The sequence below is a fragment of the Bos indicus genome, chromosome 1 (assembly GCF_029378745.1).
Source record: "Bos indicus isolate NIAB-ARS_2022 breed Sahiwal x Tharparkar chromosome 1, NIAB-ARS_B.indTharparkar_mat_pri_1.0, whole genome shotgun sequence".
NCBI lineage: Eukaryota > Metazoa > Chordata > Mammalia > Artiodactyla > Bovidae > Bos > Bos indicus.
Window position 1 is genome coordinate 45,306,191 of NC_091760.1, and position 18,712 is coordinate 45,324,902.

Sequence of the window (18,712 nt, forward strand, 5' to 3'; positions counted from 1 at the left end):
ACTAGCACTCTATTTGTCTAATAATAATAATCCAGGACATTTGTAGACATGGAGTTTAATCCTTCTGAAAGAACTGGAAATCGTTGAAAGGGATAGATAATATAGTAATAGTAATTGAGAAATTCAGCTCTCACTTAGCAGACATCAGGCATCACCTTAGCATCAATATATGTACTATTGATGAAGGTGTAAGATAAAAACTTACCTAGATGTACTTTCTTTTCTCAATTGACTTACCTTGGAGTTGGGGAGCTGTAGAGGTACACTCGGTAAGAAGATAAAATTGCCCTAGTTCTTTGGACGTATTAATAAAAGTGTTGTCAAAGTTCTGGGAGACAGAAACCACGTCCATTTGGAGTCATTGGGGAAAGCTGTATGGGGGCGGGGGTGTTTGAATTAGGCCTTGAAGAATGAGTAGGATTTAGACCAGTGCTGTCCAATAGAAATGCAATGTGAACCACATAGTAATTTAAAATTTTCTAGTAGCCATGTTAAAAACTAAAAAGAAACAGGTGAAAATAATTTTAATTATGTATCTTCTTTAATTGAATATATCCAAAACCTTTCAACATGTAATCATTGTTAAAAAACAAACAAACAATACTTTCACATCTTTTTTGTACCAGGTCTTCAAAACTCGATGTGTATTTTACACTTTACTGCTCATCTCAGTCCGGTCTAGCCGTGTTTCAAATGTTAAATAGCCACTCGTGGCTGGCAGCTAAGGTGCAGGGTCAAATTAACAGAGCAGAAAGGTCTCTGAATGAAGTAATAGCATGAGCAAGGACATAGACAAGAAAATTGATGATTTGTTTGGAGAGTAATGACTAGGATGTCATAAAGTTTGCTGTTTTGGAAGAGTGAATTTGTTGTAGTGTAAACTGGCTGTCATCAACTGATTGAAGGCCAGGAGGGAAAGTATTTCTAGAGAAAAGGTGTCTTTGGGGAGTTCTTAGGTTGGGCAGATTGTGAACTTGTGTCTGGTTCAGAGGGGCAAGGACCGTGGAGTGAATGGTTGCTGGTGGTGGCATTTGTTTTCTTGTAGCGTTGCTGTTTCTTTGGTGAGGCTTCCCGTTTTTGCTCTTTTTATTTTCATGAGTGGAAGAACCCTGAGTGTTCTCTTGATTTTTATTCTCCCTCCATTCTCTCCTTTTTTTTTTTTTATTATTTGTATATATTTTATTGCTTATTTTAATAGTTTTTCTTTAAGAAAAATACATTTCAGATTAAAATTACAGATTTTGATTTTTGAAAACAGTTAAAGGAATAGCTGTTTATAATAATCTATGGCTGCTGCTGCTGCTGCTGCTGCTAAGTCGCTTCATTCATGTCCGACTCTGTTCAATCCCATAGAAGGCAGCCCACCAGGCTCCCCCATCCAGGCAAGAACACTGGAGTGGGTTGCCATTTCCTTCTCCAAATCTATGGCTTCTATAGTCTAAATTCAAGATGTTCATTTTACTACGAAGTAGTGTGTGAATATGTGAGTGTGTGCTTGGGTATGTTTGTACAGAGACAGAAAGCTGACTGAAGTGAATTAGCTTTTTATTCACTAATTTCTCCTCCTTAAAAAAAAAAAAAAGAAAGAAAACACTAATACACATCATTTGTAAACCCTATAATAATAAAATTTTAAGTAATCAATGAAAAGTCTCTCCAAGCCTCTTCTGTTCACACACCTACTTAAATATGATATGTACCCTCCAGAGCGGATTCATTTTGATATTTGGCAAAACTAATACAATTATGTAAATTTTAAAAATAAAATAAAATTAAAAAAAAATAATGTGAACTTATACATATATTTAGAGATGTATGCATGTACCTGTCTCCTTAGTTACCTATTATCTAACTAGGTAAAACAAAAAAACCTCCATTGTCTTCTAATCTTTATCCTTTTTCTGTACTCATTCCACTCACTGGTCCCCTAGAAGTGAATTTGAATAGAGTCAGAAAAGACATTCGCATCTGGAGCCACAAGTTCAGTAAAGCCTCTGTCCTTAGAGTGCTTCTTGTATACACTGGAGCAGCTTTATTCTTTAAAAAAAGAAATATTGTGACATATTTATTGTAATCTTTTTAGATAGAAAAATTTCTGAAATGTGTTAAACATCTTGTTGTGTAACTGAACTCATCTTAAAGATTTAGGGTCATTCAGTTTACAAATGTGAGTGTATAAGAATAAAACTAGGTCCCCGTCCTTAAGGAATTTGTGGTCTAGTTAGAGGAGGCAGGTTTAAAGACATCATTTACTGTTATACTTCTGTAATACATTGAGACCTTTAAGGCCTATCTAGGCAGAAAGCGTAGACTGTTGCTGCTTAAATGCCCCTCTATAGCCATCCCTTTTTGAGTTTGCTTTTCATTAGTTTTTCCTGTGTGCTTTCTTTGTTGTCAGTGGTATCTCACTCTTTGATCCTGATCTGTGAAACTCGGTAGCTGAACTTGTTAAATTATCTGTTCATTTGTAAAGAGGCTCAGGATGGGGCCTGAAGAACTTAAAAGTACAAGATGTCACTTTTACTTATTTACTGTTTTTAGTTATGCTCTGGATCGGTGCTTTTCAGAATTTAAATGTGCATTGGGATTACCTGGAGAGCTTGTTAAATTTCAGATTCTGGTTCAGTAAGTTTGCTTGGGACCTGGAATTCCATATTTCTGACCGACCACTACTGGGCGATGGCATTTCTTGTTCATAGTTCTAGGTGATGTATATCTCCAATGAGTTGGTCAGGAGAATTTTTCTCTTTACTATTTATATTGTATCATCTAACACATTATACTGTATATATTACATAATTATACTTTAGTTTTAATCTGATTGCATGTTTTACCACTGTTCGGTATTTTATTTATTTCTTTATCATTGCTTTGGGAGAACTTTGTCTAGTTGTGGCAAGCGGGCACTACTCTTCGTTGTGGTGCTTGGGCGTCTCATCGCGGTGACTTCTCTTGTTGCAGAGTACCGGCTCTAGGTGCTTGGGGGTTTTGGGGCTTAGTTGCTCTGTGTCCTGTGAAATCTTCTTGAACAAGGGACCGAACCCATGTCCTCTGCATTGGCAGATGGATTCTTATCCACGACAAAACCATGGAAGTCCTGTTGTTGTTCTTTAGATAGTGAACTTCCCAAGGGCAGTGCTGATGGCAGGTGGCTCAAATGTTTATTGTCTGAATAAAGATACAGATTTTTGTAAAATCATGTGCAGTAATATACCAAGATGTCATTTCATATAAATTTTCTGACTCCAGTGTTTTTGTAAGCTGCGTGATTATTTGCTGGTGTAATACTTATATTTTTATGGAAATCTAGGGTTATCAGAAACTGCCTCAGCTCCCAAACTTTCTGAAATTGCAGCCATGTAAACTCAGAGAGCATGGAGAAGTCCTTGTAAAATTGTTTACAGTTTGAAATAAATTTAATTAAATAATATAAGCTACAGATCTGAAAATAACAAGTGTTAAATTATTGTAGTTCAATGATTGGTCATTCTTCTGGGTATTGAAGAAACCAGGTTTGCGATTGTGGCTTTCATTTTCTGAGACTTTCTTTCTGAAATAACTCCTTAAAATCTAAAGTCTTGATTAAAAATTTTTGTTTTGGTAAAGACATTGTGCAACAACTGTTGGTATTTTGAGTTTGCTAAGTTAATATTTTTTGTAGAGCTTTTCTTAAATTTGTTGCTAAGCTTTTGTTAAAATTGTAGAAATATCAGTTTCATAAAGAGGCTTCTATTGTTAATTTGAGATGTGAATAGGAATTGTTTTGAGAATAATGAGGTCTTTTTCGAAATTTTGTGCACTTTGTAAATAGTATTCTGTGCTTTCCATTTCATAAGCATGGAAATAGAGATTTAAATTATCACTCAGGGATTATTAGGTAGTAGCAATTTCAGAATGATATAATCAATAAAGAAATACATTTACTATGAAAGAGAATGAAACCTGTTGCTTAGAATATTGATAGCTTGTAGTTCTGGGAAGACTAGATATTATCTTACATAAAATGAAGAGAAAGTGAACCATATTGGTGTGAATTAGGAGTTTTTATGTTGACAACTGTTTGATTTTGTGAGGGCAGACAGAAGTTAGAAATTAAGAAGACTTACTTTGTTTATGCTATTTATATGAATGTTATTATAATTTGGGTTTTACTGTTTTTGGAGGTAATTCCTAAATAAGAATTCACTTGTTCCTTGTTCCTGTGGATGTTTTAATACTCACAGGTAAGAGTTAGTAATTGGTTTTTGCATGCTAAAGAAATGTACTCAGTGAATTTCTTTCCATGTACTTGTACTCACTGCTAGGAGTACAGGTGCATCCCTGTAAGTATAGGGAGGCGGTTCAGGTAATTCTGCACTACTGAGTGTACTCCGGTACACAGCCAACTCACGGGTAGGTGTCTTCTGAGCAGAATTGATAAAGTATGCCTACAAGTCATTTCTGCTGCTTATGGTGAAATGTGGATTCTACTTGGTATAAATCAAAGGCAGTCCAGTCCTCCCACACCATCTATTAAAAAGCAAAATAGAGGTTAGCAAAGCATTCTTAATTCATTCAGCTAACATTAACTAAATACTGGTTATATTCAAGCTGCTATGTAGTGTTTAAAAAAAATTGAAACATTTAAAACCAAAACTGTGCATTGTTCTGATTTGCTTTGGCATTTCAATTTTTTCATCATTTAAAGAAGCAGTGCTTGAAGTGACTTATTTAGATATTGAGAATTACATACAGAAAGCAAATCAGCCTCATATATTAAGTTCATAAGAGCAAATTGTTGTTTGTTGGGAATGCAAGAGCAGTAGGAACCAGTTAAAAGAAAACCTATTTCCTGAAATTTAATGTACATTTATTTTTAAGGGTCTGTCTCACCTTTTTCACCTGAGTTGAGAAAAGGATGACTAATTAAATAATGTGTTTTACATCTTCCTTCTTCTTGAAGATTAAAGGAGTTTGTTCTTGTCTTTAAGCTGACATAGCATTTTATTGGATTTTTCATTCCAAACTGAATGCTGTAATGTGTCCTTTCCTTACTTTCAAGCAGTTGTTACGTAAAACTAGTTGTTGTGGTGTTTAATGATTTTAGTAAGAAGAAAACATGTAAGAAAATACTATATGTTTGTATAGAACTTTATCCTTTGTTATACAAAGGATAACATGCTTATATATACTGTCTCATTTTGGCTCTTAGAACAAATTCTATGAGAAAGGGAAATTATGAGTTATTGTCCTTTTCTTGTTAGGGCTGAGAAGATAGGCATAGGGAGTTTAGACAATATACCCAGTGAGTGGAAAATCTGGGACTTAAACTCATGGCTCTCTAAGCCCTTTCTTTCTAAAGTTGATTGCATACACTGTGTATAGTTTGCAGATACTTTAACAGATAGAGAGAACCCAGTTAAAAATATGCTAATCTTACATTAAATCACCATGTGTTCTGAACATACGGTATTTAAAGATGTGCTTTGTTGACCACATGTGTGCATTATCTGTGGAACCTATAAGGCTCTGAGGCTATGCACAGGCTTTGTGCACAGGCCACATTGCCTTTCTTGAATCCACAAGAAGGGGTAATTCATGACTGTTGTGGTGGGATGGGATACAGAGCGTTATGTACTATCATTTCATATCTCTTTGGTTTTCATAATCTGTTCTCATGCCTCTTGGCAAAAATCACTTAAATAGATCAGTTTTTTTATGTTGAGATACTGTGGTTACAAATATCATCTAGATTATATATCTAATATTTTATATATTTAACTACATGTATTTATGTAATTATATATTAATTATATGTGAATACATAAGTAATATATATGTATCTATATCATTTGGAAATAAAGTCATAATTTATTTTGATTTACTTATTTAGTCTGTGAGAACGTATAGTGATATTTAATAAGAACATATAAATAATTATACAGTTTTAATTACTATCACCTCAGTAATTTTTTCATTGTTTATATTCAGTGATGTTAGGGAAATAAGAAACTTGCTTTTAAAATAGCTTTCTTGTGGTCACTGTCCCCTTTAAATAGTTTCTAGTCTCTGTTTTGAGATATAAAAGTGACACAGAGGATGTATTCATCTTATGAGCAGTTGAATACCAAACATTCTTGAACTTATTTTGTAGATTCCATTTAGATCTAACCACTGACATGAAAATAAATTGAGTTCCTTTTTTGTTGAATAAGTTATCACTGATAGATGGAATTCAGGTTAAAAAAATAAGTCCATTATGTGTTTCTTTGTCCATCTCTGATCTCCATTGGTAAAATATCTTTGGGAAGAACTGCCTAAATGTTGCAAAATATTGTCACCTCATTTGCAATAACTGTTTCTTTATCTTCCAAAATAGTGGTTTCATGAAAAGGAATATTGGTGATCTTTCTATTCTCATTCCAGTTTTTTTTTTCTGTTTGTTTGTTTTTTAATTGAAGGAGAATTGCTTTACAGAATTTTGTTGTTTTCTGTCAGACCTCAACATGAATCATCCATTGGTATTATATATCCCCTCCCTTTTGAACTGCCTCCCATCTCCCTCCCCACCCCACCCCTCTAGGTGGATGTGGAACCCCTGTTTGGGTTTCCTGAGACATACAGCAATTTCCCATTGGCTGTCTATTTTACATATGGTAATGTAAGTTTCCATGTTACTCCTTCCATACATCTCACCCTCTCCTCCTGTCTCCCCATGTCCATAAGTCTATTTTGTATGTGTGTTTGTCCATTGTTGCCCTGCAGATACATTCTTCAGTACCATTTTTCTAGGTTCTGTATATATGCATTAGTATACGATATTTATCTTTCTCTTTCTGACTTACTTCACTCTGTATAATAGGCTTTAGGTTCATCCACCTCATTAGAACTGACTCAAATGTGTTCGTGTTTATGGCTGAGTAATATTCTATTGTGTATATGTACCACAACTTCTTTATCCATTCATCTGTTGATGGACATCTAGGTTGCTTCTCTGTTCTAAGTATTGTAAATAGTGCTGCAGTGAACAATGGGATACTGTTGTCTTTCTCTCATTCCAGTTTGAGTAAAGTGGAAATTTGTATTAGAAACAGGTAAAGTGCTGTTTTGTGTTGACTTGTGCTGTTTTCATCGCCTTCTTTCTCTGAGGTAAAAGAGGTTCACTATTTTCAGTTTCCAGATGGACTAGTGCTTTGGTTGTTGGGTTGGGGAAAGACTGTGATGCATTTCTTTGTGCACTAAATGTGCTAGAAAATCACCTTATGTGTATAGAAAAGAACAGACTGTTGGGGACTTTTTGCTTTGAGGAAGCATAGAAGAGGAAAAGGTTTAGAGCACTCTCTAAGGTTAACTTTTCATTAGTGGAGAGAGAGTTCTCCCTTTTGTGCACCAAGTCTTACAGTGAATGCATTGCAGCGTTACACGTACGGTAAAGTTGTGAGCACTTTTTTCTTTCAATGCTTGCACAAAAATTCCTGAGTTCATTGTTAGCAGAGGAAGGGGCACCATTGGTATACCATTGGTGCAATTTGATCTACATGGATTATGGGTCAAAAATAAGTTTATAAAAATTTAAAGCATCTGCTCCATTTGTAATGTAGCTAATTTTAGTAGTTTACAGAGCAACACAGTGCTGAAATATTGCAGCTATCGTGTATGCTTGTCCTCTTAGACAAGGAGGACTAGATTTAGCACTTTGTCTACTTGGCAAAGCTCCTAGTTAAATTCTGCAGATGATTACAGTATTTGATAGGGGAATCTCCTGAAACTGCTTTGGTAGATCTGATCCTGATAATAGTTTCACTGTTTCTTCTTTCAAGCTGGTGGAGTGTTGTTTTTCCCATATGTCTATTTTAACAAATATACATTTTGTTAAAATGCTGTAATAAGTGTGGCTGACTCTGACAAGAATCCAGATAAATTCAAGATTTCACAATTAACAAATTTTGCTGTCATGGACTGTAAGGTGTCATGGTCATTTCCAAATGTGTCGTCATACTATTTGTTCTTGGAATGCTTTGGTAGTTTGAGATTGGTATTTAAAAACATGTTGCATATTACATATTATGGTCAATTCCATCCATATCTACTGTACAATTGAATCTGTAACAACGTTCTCTTATCTTCACTTCTAACAAATGTCACGCAAAATAAGTTCAGACAGATCTTCGGTGCTGATGTCTCATGACCTGGGCATTAGGAAACAACCGGAAGTATGACAGCACAAGTGAAATCTTGCAGCCACAACTCAGTATGTGCAACTTGCCACTGTTACACAATTTGCTGGTGCTCACAAGTAGTTAGCTGGCTATTTTTTTAGTTTTGAATAACTGATCAGAAGCTTGTGCCATGTATGCATGGAGAAGCTGGCCGCACATTGCTTAACCTGTGCTCATAGTGGCTTATGTTCTAAGCACACCAAGGGACGGCCATAGCACTGCTGGCAGTCAGGTTTGAACGGTAGCCTATGCAGTAGAAATAACATGCTTGGTGTTTACAAGCAAGTGTTGGCTTTTATTGATTTCCCCAGTAATGCAGTTTTTGTCTTTTTATTTTAATCAAATAATAATGTATCTTAGATCTTGACCACTTTGGACACAAAACTAATTTTTTTTTTTTTTTAATTTGTCATTTGGGTTTTCTCTAGTTTCTCTGTACTCTGCATTTAAGCTTGCTGCTGCTGCTGCTAAGCTTAGGTGACTATATACGTTCTAGGTCCTAAGTGGTTTTTTTTTTTTAACTACTCTACTCTTTGATTTTTAAAATAATAATAGAAAAGGGTGTGATTTTAAAGAATTTTGAAAGCTAGTAAAGTTGACATTATTTACTTGATAGACTGAGAATTAAGACAATTGGTTTCCAACCTAGAAAATACTCTTAAGTGTTTCAGCAACTTATCTTAGTATGCTCGGGGGACAGTCTATTCTGAAGTTAAATAGGCCATAGGAAATCATAGAGGCCTGATAGGCTGCTGGGAATGACTGCTTAATTCTAGAGCTACTTCATACGTATGCTTTCTATATAAAAAAACCCACGCTTCTTGAATGCTTATTTTGTCTCTGAAGATTTAATCTTGACTAAATGAAGAGTGACTTATGTCCCTACACTCAGGTTTGCTCTTACCTCTAATTTTAGTGTTTCCCACATTTCACTGTTGCCTCACTTGCGCCTCATGAGTGCTGACACAAGCGCCCCGCAGTGGCTCATGTGAGCAGCAGCTCACTGTCCGACGCTCTTCTTTTTGGGGAACAGTGAGTCTGCACTGCCTTTGGAGTCTTGTACAAGACTGAGCAAGAAAGTTGGGAAAGACAAAGTCAGGTAAGGTGTAGTTATTAAGATGAAATAGAAAGCAGAGAGTGGGAGTGATATTCTAGTAGAAAAGAAGATAATTCATGTGCTGTATAAATACTCTCCACGTCTTTTGATTAGATGGTATCTGATTCTACGCCGTTTTATAGGTGAAGAAACTGAGTTTGTATCTTAGGTCACACAGCTGTTAAAGGTGTGTGGAATCTGATGTCACGTTTTCTGACTTTAAATTTTATACAATTTTCTCTGTAACACACTGTCTCTAAGCCACTATATTCATGATTCTTGATGCTTTTGCTACTGAGCTGCCATGGCAACTGTTTAGGAGTCTGTTCCTTTCTGATAGTTATTTAACAAGTAGTATCAATTTGAGAAATTAAAGAGGCAAGGCAAACTCTTTCCCTCAGCAACCCTAGGGTATATGGTTTGGACCCTTCATAGTGATGTGCTCACATCACTGAAATGGTAAATGAAGGTTGACATACAAGCTTCCTCTTAAAGCCCTAAATTAAAGAGTCTCTAAACTTTTTCTGTTACTCTTTTATTACATTTTTATTGAGGCAGAGGAACCGGAGATCAAATTGCCAACATCTGCTGGATCATGGAAAAAGCAAGAGAGTTCCAGAAAAACATCTATTTCTGCTTTATTGACTATGCCAAAGCCTTTGACTGTGTGGATCACAATAAATTGTGGAAAATTCTGAAAGAGATGGGAATACCAGACCACCTGACCTGCCTCTTGAGAAACCTATATGCAGTTCAGGAAGCAACAGTTAGAACTGGACATGGAACAACAGACTGGTTCCAAATAGGAAAAGGAGTACGTCAAGGCTATATATTGTCACCCTGCTTATTTAACTTATATGCAGAGTACATCCTGAGAAACGCTGGGCTGGAAGAAGCACAAGATGGAATCATGATTGCAGAAGAAATATCAATAACCTCAGATATGCAGATGACACCACCTTTATGGCAGAAAGTGAAGAGGAACTCAAAAGCCTCTTGATGAAAGTGAAAGAGGAGAGTGAAAAAGTTGGCTTAAAGCTCAACATTCAGAAAACAAAGATCATGGCATCCAGTCCCATCACTTCATGGGAAATAGATGGGGAAACAGTGGAAACAGTGTCAGACTTTATTTTGTTGGGCTCCAAAATCACTGCAGATGGTGATTGCAGCCATGAAATTAAAAGACGCTTACTCCTTAGAAGGAAAGTTATGACCAACCTAGATAGCATATTGAAAAGCAGATATTACTTTGCCAACAAAGGTCTGTCTAGTCAAGGCTATGGTTTTTCCAGTGGTCATGTATGGATGTGAGAGTTGAACTGTGAAGAAAGCTGAGTGCTGAAGAATTGATGCTTTTGAACTGTGGTGTTGGAGAAGACTCTTGAGAGTCCCTTGGACTGCAAGATCAGTCCTGGGTGTTCTTTGGAAGGACTGATGCTGAAGCTCCAATACTTTGGCCACCTCATGTGAAGAGTTGATTCATTGGAAAAGACCCTGATGCTAGGAGGGATTGGGGGCAGGAGGAGAAGGGGACAACAGAAGATGAGATGGCTGGATGGCATCACAGACTTGATGGACGTGAGTTTGAGTGAACTCCGGGAGTTGGTGATGGACAGGGAGGCCTGGCATGCTGTGATTCATGGGGTCGCAAAGAGTCGGACACAACTGAGCGACTGAACTGAACTGAAACTTTTCTCTTTTATTATTATTTTTTACTCTTTTATTACATTTTTATTGAGATGTAATTTATGAATCATGAAATACATATTTCAAGTGTACAGTTCAGTGGTTTTAGTATATTTCCAGAGTTAAGCAATCATCACCCATGATCTAAGTTTAGAGTATTTTCATTACCCCCAAAGAAACCCCATACCCATTAGTATCCCTCTTATTCCCCTGTCACTTCGGGTCCTGATGATCCACCTTCTGTCTGTATACATTTGCTATTTTAGACATTGCATGTAAATGAGATCTTACAATGTGTGGCCTTTGTGTCTGTTTTCTTTCACTGAGCATAATTCTCAAGGTCCATGCACGCGTTGCATGTTGTCAGCACTTCATTCCTTTTTATTGCTTAGTATTCCAGTGTATGAACACACATTCATAAGATGATGATGTTTCTACTTTTTGGCTTTTATGAATAATGCATACATTTAGGTTCTACTTTTTGGCTATTATGAAGAATACATAGAACTAATGTTACAGATATTTTTTTAAAGTTTTTTGTCGTTGCCCTTTTTAATGTGGTAAAGCATACATAACATAAAATTCACCATTTTAACAGGTACAGTCAAGTGACATTCCGTACATTTACAGTGTTGTGCAGCCATCATCATCCCAAACAAGAACTCTGCCTACTAAGCAGTAGTTCCCCATTGCCCCTACCTCCGGCCTCTGGTAACCTCTGTTCTACTTTCTGTCTCTTTGAATTTCCCTATTTTAGTTACCTTATGTGAGTGGAATCATACGCTGTTTGCCCTTTTGTGACTTCTTCCCCCTCACCTCCTTAGTATTTGTCTTCAGAGTTTATGCATCTTGTAGCATGTGTCAGAATTTCCTTCCTTTTTAAGACTGATAACATTTCATTGTCTATATATACCACATTTTACTCATCCATTCATACGCTGATGCTTATTTGGGTTGTTTCCAGTTTTTGGTGTTGTGAATAATATTTCTGTGAATATGGATGTACAAATTCCTGTTTCAGTTCTTGCTTTCAGTTCTTTTGGGTATATCCCCCTGAAGTGGAATTGCTAGGTTATATGGTAATTCTGTTTAACTTCTTAAAGAACTGCCAAACTTTTCCACAGTTGACTGCACCATTTTGCATCACTTCCACTGGCAATGCACAAGAATTCTAATTTCTTCATATTCTTGCCCTCCTCCCCTTTTTTGGATATTAGCTATTCTAACAGATGTGTTATATAGTATCTTGTGATTTATGTATGAGTTTTTGGTGTATGTTTTGTATTCTCTTTGGTATACTGCAAACCTAGGAGTAGAACTGCTGGGTCGTATTTTTAATTATGAGAGGGTTATACTTTTAACTATTTAGTTTGTGAGAAGTGCCTTTGATTACCTACAGTGGAGCATTTTCTGGTTTCTTGCTTACAGATGTGCTCCTGGAAACCACATTTGTGGTTCCCTTGGGGGCCACATCAAAGAATCTAATAGTGGCTGTATCAACATGTTAAAAATGCAGGTTTAACATTTTGAGGATCTGTCAAACCAGTTTCAAAAGTAGCTGTACCGTTTTACATTCCTACCAGCGATGTATGATGCTTCCAGTTTCCATTAGGACAGTTTGATACTAGCCGTCCTTCTGAGCGTGCAGTGGTGTGTCATTGTGGGTTGTTTTTTGTTGTTGTTGTTTTTCACTGTGGGTTAAAAACATTTTTTTTTAATGGTTAATCTTTGGCCGTGCTGGATCTTCATTGCTGTGCTCTGGCTTTTCTGTAGCTGTGGTGTGTGGGCTTCTCCTTGTGGTAGCTTCTTTTGCTGCAGACCATAGCACTAGCGTGCACAGGCTCAGTAGTTGTGACTTCTGGGTTCTAGAGCACTGGGTTGGTTGCTTCAGGGCATGTGGGATCTTGCCAGACTAGAGACTGACCTGTGTCTCCTGCATTGGCGGATGAGTTCTTAACCACTGGGCCACCAAGGAATCCCTCATTGTGGTTTTGATTTGAGTTTCCCTAATGGCTAATGACGACATGTGCCTCTCGGGTGCTTATTGGCTAGTTGTTATCGTTTTTATTTTTTTGGAGAAAGAAAAGTAGTCTGATGTTTTGGGAAGGTCAAATCAAGGTAAAGATTTGATCATTTGAAGTAACATAGGGAGAGTGGCCCTGGAGTTGTGGGCAGTAGAGAAGGAAGAGGGATGGTTGGGTGTGTAAGAGGAGGAGGTGAGTGGGAGATGAGGGAGACGTGGTCACATGTGTTGTCAAGAATACTTTCCAAAAGCTTTGCTGGGACAGGAACAACCAGGAGTGTGGAAGGACAGGAAAGTTTGGAGGAGTTTTTGTGCTTGTTATTGATGTTGTTTCTAATAGCAATCCTTGAGCATGTTGGCTCAGAGGAAAGAGCAATAGCAAAAGAGAAGTGGAAGATAGAAGAGAGAGGATAACTGGTGGCTCGTGGCTCCGGAGGAGTCAGCATAGGGAGGTGGGGGGGTGGGTGGGTCAGGGATATAAGACTCACATGAAGTTATCAGTATTAGACTAGAGAAAGCATCCCTAGACATCTATGCATGTAGAAAAGAAGGAAATGGTATCTGGGATAAAGATCAGTTACTCATTTTATTTTGGAGAGTGGCTGAGATCAAAGGGAAGAGAAGCCTGCTGGCCTGTATTTTCTCTTTGAAATCAGAAATAATGTCACCTGAAGTAAAGTGACTGGGTAGGGGAGTCTGAAGAAAGTGGTGGATAGGAGATTTTCAGGTAGATTGATGCCCAAAAGAAACAAACGGTGGTGAATCTTCATGATAGCATCATGAAGTTGTCTCTGTTTCCCGATGAGTCCTCCTAGAGCAAAGTATGGGAACAGAGACGGCAGAACTGGTTCGAATAACCCCGTGTTAGGAGTTTGCAGCTTTCTGAATGTGTTAGGAGTGTGAAGGGGTGAACTTCAGGGCGTTAAGAATGTGCTTGAAGTCTTAGGCCATGAAATTAATACTGACGAAGCCATATGAAAGTTCTTCTGACAAGTCTGAGCCACCTTTCACCCTCTACTTTTAACTCCTTACACAGGAAGGAGGACATGGGGAGGACACCCCTTCACCAAAATTAATTTTCTTCCATGCTCAAAAATAGAACCAAATATTTTTACATATTTTAACTTCCTTTAAAGTTTATCATATACTGTTCGCCTTGCTATAATTCTAAAGCAGCTTGGGTTACAGTGCTTAAATTAGATTGGGTGATTTTGCTACAGAACATCAACTCTGGAGAAATTTTGTTAGATTGTATTTAAGTTTCAAAAATATATCATTGATAGATCATTGACAGTATACTGGAGTGGGTTGCCATACCCTCCTCTAAGGAACCTTCCCGACCCAGGAATTGAACCCGTGTTTCCTATGTCTCCTGCATTGGCAGGTGGGTTCTTTACCACAAGCTCCATCTGGGAAGCCCTAAACTATTATGCAAATAAATACTATAGTTTCAAGATCACAGAGGCAGGAAGACGTACATTCCTGTTTCTTTGCAACCCCAAATGTTTGGATTTGTTTTGTCTTAGACCTTCTGAGCAGAGAAGATAATTACTTATTTTTTATATTTACTAAGATAATTAAACATGGCCCGTTCTTGTCTATTTTTAAGGCCTGTCAGACTGTCTAGTACATTTCTGTCAACTTCTAGCTTATAGAGATGGTGGGAAGCCACCATAACCGAAGAAGACTTTAAAAAGCACAACCCTCTCAGTCATACTCCACCAGACATGCATTTTTTATTTGAATGTTAGGTGTTGCTTGTTCAAAAATGAAAAGAAACTTGCTCTGGGGGAAGGAAAATTCTGAGAGCTAAATACTCTCTTGATAGGAAATTGACTCTTACATGAATTATTTAGCTTCACTGTTTTCAGCTTTTTTACTACATTTATAAGTACATTTGTAATGTTGAAGTTCTGATAACTGAGCCTTTGAACTCCTTGTTCAGAAGATAACATTACTTTTAATTATTTAGTTGTGAGAAGTGCCTTTGACTACTTACAGTGGAGCATATTCTGGTTTCTTGCTTATGGTTGTGCTCCAGGAAACCACATTTGTGGTCCTCTGGGAACAGCATCAGAGAATCCAATAGCAGCTGTATCAACAGAGAGGTTATCATCATCAAGTATATTGAGGGTTGGACATTTTGCCCCAAAGTACTGACTTTGTTGTCTGCAGTAGTAAGGAATTTGGCAAAGTTTAAAAAGAAACCAAAGATTTTTCACTGAAAAATGAAAAAAAATTTAGTTCTTCATTAATTTGATAAAAATAATTTCATCTCATTAAATGGTATTTTCAGTTCACTTACACATTTAATCATTTAAAATTAATTGTATTTGTTCATCAAAGATCCCACTAAATTTTGTCTGTTTAATGGTTACAAACAGTCCTTCAGATTCTGACAGGCTGTCTCGTACACTTTGGCCAAACAGAATAGATGAAGCCCGGTCTTTATCACTTATAGGCCTTAACTATTTCTCAACTGTGGACTGAATGAAGTCTCTTTCTTTCATTTTCTGGTCTAACACTTTGGTGACCAAATAACAAAAGAATGAAATGTTTCTTGTGTGGTTAACATACGAATGTTAACATACAAACATGTGGTTAACATATGAACATTCTTAAACATACAAATTTGTAGTAGCTTTGTTAAGAAAATCTTTCAGATTTGATCCCAGCTTTTCTGTCAGATATGATCCCAAGTGATTACATTTTCATTTAATTCCTTTCCATTAATGGGACAGCACTTTAGGAAAGTTATATATTTAAACTAATATTCTTGGAATCCTATGAATAGAGGAGATTTACATTATCTTACTGAGAGAATATGTAATGGGTGTAATTTATTTTCTTCAAGAACCAGAAACATGTGACAAAATCCTGGTTTCCTGATCCTAGTGGAATGCTCTGCCTTTTAGCCTGCTCCAAAGAATTTTAGAAATTGCCTGGCTCAGGGATTTTTATTTATATACATTTCTTGTGCATTGTGTACTAAAATTATAAATAATGACTGGAACCTTAGCTTTTGAGAATTCTGAGGGATTAGCTATTTTAAGTAGTTATTTCCCAGCTAAAAAATAATCCATACCCTTGTGAAGGTTTTTAAGTTATTATTTCAACTTACAAATAATTTTACAAATTTTGACCATATATATATGAAATAAAATTTATTTCGTGCTTTTCTCCTTAAACATAGTAGACTAAATGTAACTGCTTGATTATTTACTTGATAATGTACTTGATGTGGTTGTAGTTTGCTTTGATATATAATAAATACAGGGATGCCATTAGATTATTTTTTTGTTCCTCTAACCTTTATTGACTATTCACTATAAGCCAGGCACTGTTCTGGGCATGGTATCTCTATAGTTTTGTGCTAGTATTCCCATACCTTGAATTCTTGGCCCGATTTTATGGCTTCTCCTTCCTGCCTCAATCTGAGCATAACGTTAAGAGCATAAATTCTAGAACTAGGCTGTTAAAATTTGTATCCTGGCTCTGCTATTACTAGATGTTTAACTATAAGCTACACAACCTCCCTTTACCTCAGTTTTTGCATCTGTAAACTGGGACCAGTAATATAACCTACTTCATAGGGTTACTGTAAGAATTAAACACACACACACACACACACACACACACACACACACACGAAATGTTTGGAACAGTGCCTGGCACAAGGTTAGTCCTACAGAAAGTATTAGTCATTATCACTGCTATGAATATTACTGTTACTGTGAATTCTTAGTACTGTTTGTCCTGTATACTATTTTTAAATTTCTTTAATCTTAGAAAACAGATAAATAAGCTTGCTAGAACTAAGTGTAAAATAAGAGTAGATTGACTATATGAAACCTGAGATTTCCTTTCAAGAAAACAACATGCAGTATATTGCATTTTGGCTGCTGAGAACCGTTTTTTCTTAGTCTGTACTGTCGCTCAGTTGTGTCCAACTCTCTGTGACACTGTGGACGGTAGCCCCCAGGCTCCTCTGTCCATAAGATTCTCCAGGCAAAAGTACTGCAGTGAGATGCCATTTCCTTCTCCAGGGAATCTTCCCGACCCAGGGATTGAACCTGCATCTCCTGCATTGCATGCAGGCTAACCTTTAATAGGCCATATTTATTGAGGAAGTACTGAGGAAGGAAAAAAACCAAAAATTTATCTTAATAAAGAGGACTTGTTTTTCAGGGAAAAAGATCTTGAAGAAGCTCTGGAAGCAGGAGGTTGTGATCTTGAAACTTTGAGAAATATAATTCAAGGGAGGCCACTGCCTGCTGATCTGAGGGCTAAAGTTTGGAAGGTAACTGGAAACTAAAACAAGTAAAATGTAATCACTTAAGAACAATATTTTAGAATTTTGATTTTCAGCTGTCTTAGTTGCAGAGGACTTTATACTGTTATGCGCATTCCACATTTAGAAAATTAATCAAATAGAGCAGCTTGCTAAAGTGTGTGTTTCTGTGCAAGTGGAAAGTTTTAGTGTCTGACACTTTGAGACCCTGTGGACTGTTGTCTGCCAGGCTCCTCTGTCCATAGCATTTTCCAGGCAAGAATACTGGAGTGGGTTGCCATTTCCTTCTCCAAGGGATCTTCCTGACCCAGGAATCGAACCTGGGTCTCCTTCATTGCGGGCAGATATTTTACCGTCTGAACCACCAGGGAAAGCCCGTGTGCCTGTAGTGTTTGGTATATTTAATAATTTAGGTTTTGAAAGGCAGTGCTTCCTTTTGTAACCATTAGAATTTATGTTTATGAAGATTATTCAGTGAAATGGGAAAGTGCAACCAATGAGTAAAATAGGATATATAATTGCAGATACGGCTATATTTAAAAAACAAATTAAAAAGGTGGGAGAGGAAATAGGTCTCTGGGTGTTAGAATTATAGGAGATTTTCCTTTGCTCTATTTTCTGCTTCAGCTGTTCTCTAGTACATGTGTATTATAATTTTTTAATTTTAAATTAAGATTTTGTTACTATTAAGTAGTTCCCATTGTTAAAACGTGTAAGCAAAGGATAACATAAAAAAAAAATCGTCTGTTATCTACCACTTACAAGTAAAACACATAGTAATATCTCGGTGTCACATCTTATCTTTTCCCCTCTGCACATATATATATGTAACAGAAATGGAATTATACCTGTGCTTAGTATTCTAAATGTTACAGAAATTTAAAACTCATGTAAAAACACTTGTTTAGTGAACCCCCACGCACCCATCACTGAGTTGTAACTGTTGTCAACATTTGGCCATGTTGCTGAACCTCCAGTACTTTGGCTACCTGAGGCAAATAATTGACTCCTTAGAAAAGACCCTGATGCTGGGAAAGATTGAAGGCAGGAAGAGAAGGGGACGACAGAGGATGAGATGGTTGGATAGCATCACCAGCTCGATGGACATGAGTTTGAGCAAGCTCTGGGAGTTGGTGATGGATATGGAAAGCTGGCGTGCTGCAGTCCATGGGGTTGCAAAGAGTTGGACATGACTGAGTGACTGAACTGAACATTTGGCTGATCTTATTTGATTAGTATTCTATCCTTTTCTCCCCACCCTACGCACTGTATTATTTTAAAGCAAATCCTTGGCAGGGCACTAAAATATTTAATATGAAAGTCTAAAGACTTTAAAAATAACCATAACACTATTAAATTGAAAAGAATTGTAATTCTTTAATGTGTTCTCACATGGTTGAGGGGACAAGGGCGCTAAG

At 36.8% G+C, this 18,712-nt stretch overlaps 1 protein-coding gene across 2 annotated transcripts in view; it reads left to right on the top strand.

Annotated features, from left to right (window-relative positions):
* TBC1D23 (TBC1 domain family member 23) overlaps positions 1 to 18,712 on the top strand; it is a 57,001-nt gene that overhangs the window by 1,190 nt on the left and 37,099 nt on the right. For both annotated transcript variants that reach the window (XM_019969675.2, XM_019969748.2), the window contains exon 2: positions 17,192 to 17,303. In XM_019969675.2, the coding sequence (XP_019825234.2) occupies positions 17,192 to 17,303 (112 nt within the window). The remainder of the gene's footprint in view (positions 1 to 17,191; positions 17,304 to 18,712) is intronic.